Consider the following 11,674-nt stretch of genomic DNA (forward strand, 5'->3'; position numbering starts at 1 on the left):
TGATGATAACGGTGATGATACTTTGAGAAGTCAACATGAAAGATTAGTATGAGACCAGAGATGATGGTTGATTTAGAAGAATAAAGGACACTAGATAGGTGGACACTGAAATAAAAAAGAATAATACATTAAACGCTACTTAGAAGTTTGAAGGACTATCGCTTAAGAAATAATATAGTATTGTTTTAGTTTCTTGGGTTCTAACAATTTTGAATTGGAAATGATCAAAAACTAGTTTTTAAAGAAAATAAAGACAAGTGAGTATATCTTATCGACTTATTGTACTCTATATCAGTTTCAATCGAATACTTGTTCATCCTAGTTTTAAATCAGTCTATCAGATTTATCGATTATGTAACCCTAATTGAAAGTAAAAACTTTTGTACCCTTTAACCAATTTAACCTAAAATCTTAAATTACGTAACATGACAAAAATCTCAATTATTCAAATTAAAAGGTTATCCCATGAGTCTATCAATAATCAATAAATATTTTACCAACATTAAATTCAAAATCATAACTGAAATGTGCAGTGATAGAAAGCTTTAATTTTTCAATAAAGACTTATGTTCGATTTCCATTTACAACACTTTTGGGAGGGCATGTGTGGCTCAATAATAGTGTTTTTCAATCTTTGTGATTTTTGGTTTGATCCTGAGGGTGTCCGGGGTTTACCATCATGAGTGGGCCTTCGGGCATGTGGGTTTTCTAAGAACTGGAGATAACTTGGAGGGGCTAAGGAGCTCCATACGGCTGAGTTGGACCAGCTGACGGTGACCTTTTGTCATTGGGTCACCGCATATGAAGTACCTAAGTAATTCTCAGTTTGTTGTAGGGGTGTGCAACAATCCAAAAAACCGATCCGAAATAAAAAAAATCGAAACCGAAAAAACCGAACCCAACAAAAACTGAATGTTTGGTTTTATGTATTTGTAAATACTGCACTAAGGGTTCGGTTTTGTTTTTTCATGTAATAAAACCATAAAAACCGAACCGAATTGACTTCTTAATTTTTTATGATTTTATATTTTATATTAAGTAATTATTAAGAATTTAACAAATATGTAACTCCAATAATTTTGATCAGATGCATAAATGTATAATAGTCTATATTTTACAAGTAACAACATATATATGCCTGAATTCATTATTTTTTGTCAATATTTTTTCCACTAAAATTTTCAAAATTAAATGGCAAAAACCGAAATGAGAATCGGAAAACCGAAACCGAACGGTTTCAAAAACTTCAAAAACCGAAGTTTTGGATTTTGGTTTGGTTTTAACCAAAAACATCACCTAACCGCATCACGCACACCCCTAATTTGTTGGCTGTTAAAAAAATAATAATAAATAAAAAATTGAACACTTAGGCTACCCGCTATGGGGCGGGGTTGGCTGAGTTGGCCGGCGCCATTGGGCGCTCAACACCACCAAGGGGCGCCCTTAGTGGTGGGGCGCTGGTGCTCATGGTGGTTGCAAAGCTGGGCACGGAAGAGGGGTTTTTAGTGGGCCCTCTCTCTCTATCTCTCACACAAACATACATACATATGTGTATATATATATATATATATAATGGGCGCGGAAGAGGGGTTTTTACCATAGTGGGGATGGGGCTTCGATGCCCCCGGTAATTACGTGACACTGACGTGGCACGGTGGAGGGGCTTCGAAACCCCCACCATATAGGCAAGCCTTATAATTATCTGTCTATTAAAAACTAGGTTAAGTACCCGTATACAACACGGGTTTAACAAATTTAATTTCATATGTCCAAAATATCAATAACAAAAAGCCATGATAAATAATTTTGCTTATTAGACTATATGGTATGGATGCATCCTTGCTTCCCATTTTAAAAAGTCATTTCATCACTATATCCACTCCACTCCACTCCACTCCACTCACTTTCACAATACGAAGAAAATGATCATTAATTCGCAACTTCTCTCTCGTTTCAAATAAAATATTATTATTTATGTAACTAAAATTAAATTAAAATTTAGCATAACTAAACTAATACCACATAAAATATTACCGATTAATTAAAATTTGCATTGATTTATGTAAACATTTAATTAATAAAAAAAGGTGAATTGGTTTCAAATATTACCGGTTATTCTTCTTATTACTACTACTACTATGATTTGTAATTAATGACAACTCATTGTTCCCGTCAGTTGGTTAAAAGACACATCAGGGGCCACATCACTAAAAACGAACGGCTTGTTAAATTTTCGTTAACCTTGCACCCACATGCGTAGTTAGGATTATTTTTTTGTCATTTCAATAGCTGAGACATATCTTTGCCAATCGAACATAGTTTGGATTATTTGAAACCAATTATAAAAAAAAGTTACAATTAACCTAGAAGTTCCAACACACAAAAAGAAAATAAAAATCATAGAGTATTGAAATTAAATGTTTTTTCCGTATGAACATATAGGCTACCCACTAACAGATTACCGCTCAAAATAAATAAATATCTAAACATAGTATTTCATGTCTTACAATACCTTTCGAATATGGTATTCAGTTCAACATTAAGGGATGGCAATTTAAATAAAAACATTGATTATAATATAAGAGAAATTTAAATAAATAACATGTATATCAAGAAGATTAAGAAAATAATAATCAAATTTAAAAAAGCAAGAAAGTTGATTGAAATAGATTACTTGAATCTAGTCTCCATTATCCACGAATAATTTAGGTGCTGCAATAACATCTTCATATTCATCAATTGGAAGTGGATAAAGGACTAACACCTGCATATAATTTTTCATCTACTCATTAAAACCAACACCACATATTGAATCACAAAGATATAAATAGGCCAGTTTGTTTCTCATTATTTCCGAACTCCTTTTGTAAAGAAGAATCAAGAAGCTATCATGGCGAATCAATAAAATGCATTACAAATATTTGTTAATTTCATCCAAGAAATTAGGGAAATTACAATCTGTTTTACGTTCAGATTGATAAAAACTGAACAATATTATGAAACCACATAAAATATTACTCAGATTTAAGCAATTTATTGATCATGTAAGAAAATCAATCAGAGGCATGGGCACGAACAGATTCATGGTTTATCATAATACAAATAATATTCAAATTTAAAATTAATAATCTTCCAGAATCTACATCTCTTCAGGGTATATAAACCAAGATATTCAAGTTTAAAATTATAACTATGGCTTATTAATTTAAAATTTTGAACTGATTTCACTCAAATCACAATCCAACGCCGTAAAAACATACACTTAGGGTTCCACAACCCAAATTTCCAACTAATTTATTCTCCAATCATGAGTTATCACACACATCTCATAGTCATAATTCCAGAATCCGGATATAACATCGATATTAAAAAACTAATTATTATTAGTAATGAAACTTGGGAGTGATGTTTTGGTTAAACAGTATGTTGAAATGGGTTGCAGTTTGACATTATGATATATGGTATGTTTTCTAAATCCTAGTTATACTTTAATAACAATATATGTAATTTTACAATAACAATCAATCTAGAAGTTGAACACAATAACTAATGAATTTGATAATTTCCTGTAAGCTTCAGAATATCAATTGTTTAGATTAGCAATTGCGTCATCAAGTTGAGCATCAATATTTAACTTCAAGAAACAAAAGTATATAAAACATCACTTCAAATTAAACCAGTACAATGATGTTTAGAAACAAAAATCACTAAAGCATGTACGATTACTAATGAATTTAATAATTTACCTGAACAATTTGACTTTTGAGGATACCAATTGTTTCATCAAGTTAACCTGCGATAATCATTTTCAACAAATAAAAATAATCAATCAAGAGCATAGAGATGAGAAAAATAACAAAAACTTGACTGTTATGATTCAAGCACTATTCTATATAAAAAAATACATATTTGTATACACAGCTAAACCAATAATATGATCGTTACACAGTCCTTTAAGGTTTATACAATAGATTAAATTAACTAATTCAGAAATACAATGAATCAAATGATTTTTAGTTATAATGGTAGAAAAAAGGTCAAACGTGATCTAAAACACCATCCCGATGTCACACGCATAATCGTAAGTCCGTGCTTAGTAATTAAGTACCTCAATGTAGAACTGAGATTTACAAATTAGCAAGAGTAGTAAACAGATACTTATATTGCATAATTTTTTTAAATGATCAATAATTTTACAATTTGAGAATATGTTCCAAATACAATGCCAGATCACTACCCTTTCTCTAATTTCGTCCTTAACATCACAAGCCAAGCAATAAACCAAAAAAGAAACACTCAAACATCAATTCAATCTCCATCGAACAACTTCAAAACACAAAATCACTAAGCAAAAAATCCAAAATTAATAACAAACTAACAAAAATTGAAAACACATATATAAACAACCTTAGAACATAGAGGTAAATAACAAAAAAATTGATTGTTATAATTCAAGTACTATTATATATTGAAAAATACATATTGTGAACATACAGTAATCAAAATTGGCTAAACCAATAATGATTGTTACACAATCGTTTTAAGAGTTTATACAATGAATTAAATTATACAATTCAGAATTAATCGAAGACTCTGATTAGCAACATACCGTCTGAAATAAAAGATTTCGATTGAATAGTCACCGATGGCGAGGAGCATGTACTTCGACGGAGACGGAGATGAAACTGAAAAACTTGGTCGCCCGTGATTTTAAAGTTTAGGAATGAGGTTTGACATATCTGAAACATTAGGAAAGAGGCACAATTGATTTAGGGTTTTGCAAACATTGATGAATCTAATTGTTTGGATAAGGGATCCGAACCGGCGCTGTGAAAGGAGAATTTTGGGAGGCGAGAATTAGAGAGCGAGGATAGGCTAGATACAGGACACGTGGCAAAAGCAAACTTTTATTTGTTTAATAGTATAGATTTACAACAATATGAATATCTTAATCTTAAATTAAATACCATAAAAAGAAAACAAAACAGAATCTCTTTTCTTCCATCAATCACCGTAACACTTAAGTCTTCTTCCTGTTGTCTCCAATGGCGACGACTTCGGAGAATCCAACCGCATCTAAACCCTCACTGCCGTCCGTAATTAAGGCCTACTGGTTACCGGCGGTCCTATTCACGGCTTTCATGTTCTTTCAGCTTGTAGCTATTCCTCGCTCTTTCCCGCCTTCTCATTACGACGGTTTCTCACTTTACTTTACTCTTATTTAACCTAATTCATTATTATTAACTGTTACTGCTTCAATTTTAACCTAATTTATTATTATTAACTGTTACTGCTTCAATTTTAACCTAATTGTTCTGTTTTTGTTTTTTTACTTTGATTTGCAGTTTTAGGGATCAAGTCGTTCAGTTCTGTTGAACAAGTGAATGGGGCCTACCAGAAGCTATATTCGAATTGGTAATATATATTTTTATAAATTGAATTAGTTGTAATTGTTATTTTATTAGTTATTGAGTTAGATCAAGTGAAGAAAAAGAATGTGTTATATTATTATGTTCTGGAAAATTGATTATTTCTAGTCAAACCTGGTAATATTTAAATGTTGGTATTTCGGTTTGTTATTTATAGTTTTTTTTTATATATATTAATACAGTTAGGTGAAACGAATCGACTGAACAGAATAGGGTCTTGTTCGTGTTCATTCGTTAAGCTTTTAATATTAATTAGTTATTGAGTTGGATCAAGTGAAGAAAAAGAGCGTATTAAACTGTTTTGTTCTGGAAAATTGATTATTTTTGGTCAAACCTAGCTATATTTAAATGTTTGTATTTTAGTTAATTCTATATAGTTAATTTAATATGTTATTGCAGTTAGGTGAAATGATACCGGACTGAACTGAACAAGGTCTTGTTAGTGTTCATTCGTTAAGCTTTTATTATTAACTAGTTATTGAGTTGGATCAAGTGAAGAAAAAGAGCGTATTAAACTGTTTTGATCTGGAAAATTGATTATATCTGGTCAAACCTGGTAATATTTAAATGGTAGTATTTTAGTTAATTCTATATAGTTTTCTTTTATATGTTAATACAGTTAGGTGAAACAAACCGAATCGAATTAACAAGGTCTTGTTCGTGTTCGTTCGTTAAGCTTATATTATTAATTAGTTATTGAGTTAGATCAAGTGCAGAAAAAAAGTGTATTTATTTATATTGTTCTGGAAAATTGATTATTTCTGGTCAAACCTAGTTATATTTAACTGCTAGTATTTATAGTTAGTTCTATATAGTTGTTTTGTATGTTAATACAGTTAGGTGCAGTGTTGTAGAACTCGCTAGGCACTAGTCGGGCGGTTGGGTAGGGGCTAATGATTAATCCGGATTAATTGGATTGGAATTTGTATGTAAATTTTCAAATTTACATATATATTACAACTTTTATAAATAAAAGTTTTGAATTTTAACCGATTATGACGGATGGTGATTAATCGGCAACTAGTCGGTGGGGGGTACCGACTAGTGATTAATGGGCGCCTAGGCGGGATTTTTACAACCATGGTTAGGTGTAGTTATCAAAACTATTAGGGTTGTAAACGAACCGAACCAAACAAGGTCTTGTTCGTATTCGTTCGTTAAGCTTTTATCGGACAAGTGAACGGTTCATGAAAACCTAACGGAACGGATTTTATTGTTCTTGTTCATGTTCGCTCATTAAGGAAATGAACTTGTTTGTGAGCGGTTCATGAACATAAACGAACGGTCAACAAACAATGTTTTATTTGATCTGGCTAACTGAGAATGGTTAGTTTCAACCGTTCGCTCTGGCTGCCAAATTTGTGTTGGTGTTTTTCCTTAAAGTCATATTCATATGTTAATTTTACATGTAAGTTAATCACATAATACTCCAAGATTTTTTTCATAGTTAATAATTAATAATCCTGCTTAAGTTTAGATGATAAATTAGAAAACTTATTAACAATTACTAAAACCTTTTAAACATATACAAACAATCATTAACGAACACAAACGGATGTAGGCGAATGTTCACGAATCTTCAGTTACAGCTTTTGATGTTGATGACATTCACATAATCAAAATTTATGGGGCAACATGATATGTGATTTGCTTTCTTTTTTGTGTACTTGAATATATAGATCATAGATGTATATATAGATGTATGGTTTGGTTTAGCCTAACACTGAATCACTGATATATAGAATATGTTAGTGTGCTATCAAGCCAAACCAAAGGTTGTCTTTGAATAACTGTTTAGGGGTGGGTTTATTGGGCAACCACAAAAAAGTGGGGAAACGGGGAACCATATGTTTTACATGTAACGAATTCATGAAAAGATCATTTTTACATGTAAAAATGAGTTTTTATTTTTTATTTTTATCTTTTATTATTTTTTTAATGTGGTTTTTACATGTAAAACTCATGCTCCAGTTCCACACTTTTTTGTGGTTCCCAATGAACCTCCCTCTAACTGTTTAAACTAAACCATACCTCTAATCAAAGTTTTATTGATCATGCGCCTGTTTAATGTATTGTATCTGTTGGTATGCCAATGCCTGTGTGACAATGCGATTGCAGTTTATTAAAAAAGTTTACATTGCAGGAAATCAGGGAATGGACCTTCTTCAACTCTTGATATGATTAAGGTTTGTGTAACTGTTTGTTTCATCTAAAGCTATTCAGTTGTTCACAACCCGATCTTTATAATATAAGAACATTTATGTCTTTATTTTGATATTTGGTTGACTTTCATTTCCAGGTCCAGTATGCTTTTGAACTTCTTAGCAATCCCACATGGAAGAGGAATTATGATATATTTGGCATTGATGAATATCTTGTGAGTTACAAATATTCCTAATGCCTCTCATACGCACAGTTTTGTTATTAATTTCCACACATGCGATAGTTGTATGATTATATTGCTTTGTTGATTGTAGCTTGTAATCGAAAATGTCAAGGAAAAATACTCCAATGCAGATTTTTCTGATATTGATCTCCCGCTGCTTGAACCGACTTCATTTGGTTTGTAAAGTTGGCATTCTAAATTTGGATTTTTAGAGTAATTTTTTTGTTGATATCATTTATTTGTTGTATACTGTCACAGAACCAGATCAGACTTCTGAAGTTATTTCATCAGAGAACTTTGTTTCTAAGCTACAAAACAGCAACACATTGCTTGTTCAGGTTTGAATAATTGTTTTATATAACTATTGATATGATGATATCTTATATATTCTAACTAAATTTTGTTACATTTTTTTGGTAATGGGTTTCAGGTTTTCACAGCTGGGAGCAGCCAGTGTGCCCAATTTTATAGTTCTTGGAAAAGAATTGGTACTTTACTTTTTTAGACGTGTTTCCAGGTTTCATTTATTAAAAAACAGTCAATTTTTTTAAAATAAAATGTATATATTTGCAGCTAGTTTACTTGACGGTATAGCAAATACTGGAATGATTGAAATCGGTGATCTTAAGCTTGCAACATATTTATCTGAAAAGAAATATACCGGAGCTCCTTTCTTTCGAAATGGTTGGTAACTTTAAAATTACAGCCTTTAAACGCATATTTTGTTAGTTATATTTCTACAAATTTTGCCTTATGGTGTGATATAGGTCTTCCTTCACTTGTGGCTTTTCCACCTGGATGTAAAACTTCAGATTGCATCATTAGGTGAGTTTTATTTTCTTTCTCATGTTAAAAATAATAGCAATATTGTTATATTATATCATAATATTATGTTTTGTATTAGGTACAATGGACAGTTATCTGTTGATGCTGTTACTGATTGGTTTGCAACAACCATTCTAAGCTTACCTCGTATTTCTTACTACTCTATGGAGTCTTTGGTAATTCTGGTTTAATAAAAATCCGATTTATTTTTATATTATATAATGGTTTAAGTATATTATTAATGCAAAAGAAGATCATTTTAATCCTAACTATAGGCACAAACATTTCTCGGTAAAGGCAGTCGACATAAGGTCAAAGTCATTTTCGTTTCAAAGACAGGCCAACGAGCCACTCCATTCGTGCGCCACGTGGCAAAAAGTTACTGGTCATACGCCTCGTTTGCATTTACAGTTTGGAGAGAGGAGGAATCTGTCTTTTGGTCAAACACGTAATTTTCTTATATGAAATAATAATTTAATTTCTATAAATTATCTTTCAATAAGACTGAAATCTTTGTATTTTAAACAGATTTGGGATCGAAGAAGCTCCTGCAACTGTTATTCTTAGAGATCCAGGTGTCAAACCTGTAGTGTACCACGGCACGTCTCTTTCCTTTTCATTTTTGTTATTATTTTCCTCACAATTGCTAAAATATGCAATTTTCTTTTATTAATTTGCAGGATTAATGAACAATTCAAGACTTATTGATATCATGGAACAAAATAAACATCAAGGTAAGGACTAAATTTTTGAAAACATATTATGATTTCCTTTTAATATCTTTTTTTTTTTTTTGCATTTCAGTCCTTCCACAATTAAGAAGTATTACATCAATGGAGTTAGGTTGTGATCCAAAGGGCTACTCACGTGCTGGTAATGACACCACGGTTTGGTATTGTGCGGTTGTTATAGGCAGGCAAAGTGCAGAACTTCATAAAATGCGTGAAGTAAGCTTCATTAACGTTAATTGTAAATTTTAGATTATATAGCTAATAAGTTTGTATATATGATTAAAGACCATGCGTAGTGTCCAAGAGAGACTATCAAACGATGATATAGATCAACTTGATGACCAAACTGCCACGTCAGCAGCGGTGGCTTTTAAGGAAAAACGGTTAACATTTGCTTGGGTGGATGGTGAAGTACAAAAGGTTAGTTTAGTATTGTAATATTAATGATTTTGTATTCATAATTAACATATTGTATATTGATATTAGTTTTCTTTTCTTATTACAGAGGTTTTGTATGTTTTATGTAAATATGGAGGATAGTCACGATACATGTGGACCTAGGAGAGATATTACAGACGTGGCACGGTTATTTCTTGTACGTTACAAAAGAAACGATACAGAAGTAAATAAAAAAATACAGGAAACTCCAACGAACATGTTCGCTTTAATGGCTTCTAGAGATGCGGACCCCACATCCCAGTTAGTTGCAGTATACAAAGGATTAAATGAAATTCCACAGGTTTGAGCTTCTATAAAATTTTATTTTATTTATTTTGTAGCGTGTCGTTTTAATACAATTTTGTTCAGATAATACAATGGATCTCAGACACAGTTAGAGATGGTGACTCTAGAGATCTCCCATTTCATGTGAGATTTTAATTTTCTACAAACAAAATTTTATACTTTTTTTTGTTGACATATAATTGTACAAATTCCAACTTTTTAAAAAACTTAATGCAGCGGACATCAACTCCTGAGCTTGTACCCGAAGATGCAGATCCTATTTGGTCAAAAGGTAGAGAGCAAATTGTTTCCCCAACAAGGGGAATAAAACATAGGATTGGAACCCTACCGCAAAGAATTAATGATCTTTTGGGTGATCCGAGATTTGGTCCTATGCTACTTTTGGCGGCATTGATGTCGTTTGGTTTTATTTATTTGAGAAGAAACCAGCCGGTCAAACCACCAAAGGAATCTGATGATGCAAGCGATCCTAAACCGGAGGTAACCTGTTTACAATTGTTTCTAAATCATGTTTCTTAGTTTTGTAAGCGTCTCGTGTCACTGGCAGGGAGTTGACCGGTCAAAGTTGAGAAGGCGGCGCCCCAAAAGTCAAACAAACGAGAATGTACCTCCGTCTATGACCGACATGCCACCACCAAATGCTTTCCAAATGCCATTTACGGATTCCGATTCAGGTTAAAAGTTGCAACTTATAGAAAGCAAATAACAGAAGCTTCTTACAGAAACTACAAATGTTGGAACATTTTAGCCCCGAGGATGCCTGTGAAACGGACACATGGTGTCTACTGTCTAGTTAGTAACACAAATGGGATATCAACATTATCCCGAATATTTATGTCGATTTATCATTTGGTCAAAATTTTCTAAACCTCTTAATGTAATCATAACAATGAACTTTATTTAGCAGATTAAAGACAGTTGTTTATTGAGGTAACTTTGATAAAACACAAGATTTTCGGGAAAATTACCAATACTGTCGCCTGGATCATCAAATTTGCTTAAAGAAACAAGTTCAAAACAAATCAATCGACGGCATTAGGTTTAAGCTGCCTTTTTTTTTCGATATATTAGAAACAAACAAAGGCTCTAGCAAGGAGCTAGAGCAACAAACAAACAAACCCTATCGAATAGTGTCGTTTTCGAAATCAAAATTACACAAATGACTCCACTCAAAATTCAACTTTGACCTACTTTTAACCCGACCAAACCTCACAATGACCTACGAAGCTGATGCCTCCTTATTTGAAAATATGAGGTCGTTTCTTGCTCTTTAAATACTCCAACATGTAGTCACGATTACCTTTTGAAATTTTTAATTGCGTAGTTAGTGTGATCATTCATGTGTAAGTGATCATCGCATTCCATTAAGTCTTGTACCATGAATGCAAAGATGGGTGGAATACCACGACGTTAACTAGTTCCCTGCCAAACCACACCCGTCTAATAGCATGAGTTGAGTAGCTTCACTGATTACGGAACGTCTCAGCAAAAAAACACCCATGTTCGAGCCAATTTTAAATCTCTTAGCCAAAGTTTCTTTAGTTGGAAGTCTTTCAGCT

The 11,674-nt window shown here is 32.3% G+C and overlaps 1 protein-coding gene across 2 annotated transcripts; it reads left to right on the plus strand.

The window, feature by feature from the left end:
• Positions 1-4,967: 4,967 nt before the first annotated feature.
• On the plus strand, positions 4,968-10,843 carry LOC143602042 (uncharacterized). 2 transcript variants are annotated; one of them, XM_077079289.1, is made up of 19 exons: positions 4,968-5,196; positions 5,346-5,415; positions 7,573-7,615; positions 7,729-7,806; positions 7,907-7,991; positions 8,074-8,153; positions 8,246-8,303; positions 8,389-8,499; positions 8,583-8,640; positions 8,720-8,816; positions 8,916-9,088; positions 9,169-9,239; positions 9,321-9,374; positions 9,445-9,587; positions 9,657-9,791; positions 9,877-10,110; positions 10,179-10,238; positions 10,332-10,595; positions 10,663-10,843. In XM_077079289.1, exons 1-19 carry the CDS (start codon positions 5,046-5,048, stop codon positions 10,792-10,794), a joined length of 2,097 nt encoding a protein of 698 aa, XP_076935404.1. In that variant the 5' UTR covers positions 4,968-5,045; the 3' UTR covers positions 10,795-10,843. The 2 variants fall into 2 exon arrangements, with proteins under 2 accessions (XP_076935404.1, XP_076935405.1); XM_077079290.1 differs by having other exon boundaries at positions 10,332-10,602; positions 10,644-10,839.
• The last annotated feature ends 831 nt before the right edge of the window (positions 10,844-11,674 follow it).

Source organism: Bidens hawaiensis, unplaced genomic scaffold, assembly GCF_021521415.1.
Source record: "Bidens hawaiensis isolate Kalapana, Puna unplaced genomic scaffold, B.hawaiensis_p1.1 tig00057813_1, whole genome shotgun sequence".
NCBI lineage: Eukaryota > Viridiplantae > Streptophyta > Magnoliopsida > Asterales > Asteraceae > Bidens > Bidens hawaiensis.

Bases quoted from the DNA above. Each gene is read 5' to 3' on its own strand.
- LOC143602042 (XM_077079289.1), top strand. From the start codon at position 5,046: ATGGCGACGACTTCGGAGAATCCAACCGCATCTAAACCCTCACTGCCG. The intron at 9,089-9,168 runs GTAATTTTCTTA...TATTTTAAACAG, and splicing joins TCTGTCTTTTGGTCAAACAC to ATTTGGGATCGAAGAAGCTC. The intron at 9,588-9,656 runs GTAAGCTTCATT...ATATGATTAAAG, and splicing joins AACTTCATAAAATGCGTGAA to ACCATGCGTAGTGTCCAAGA.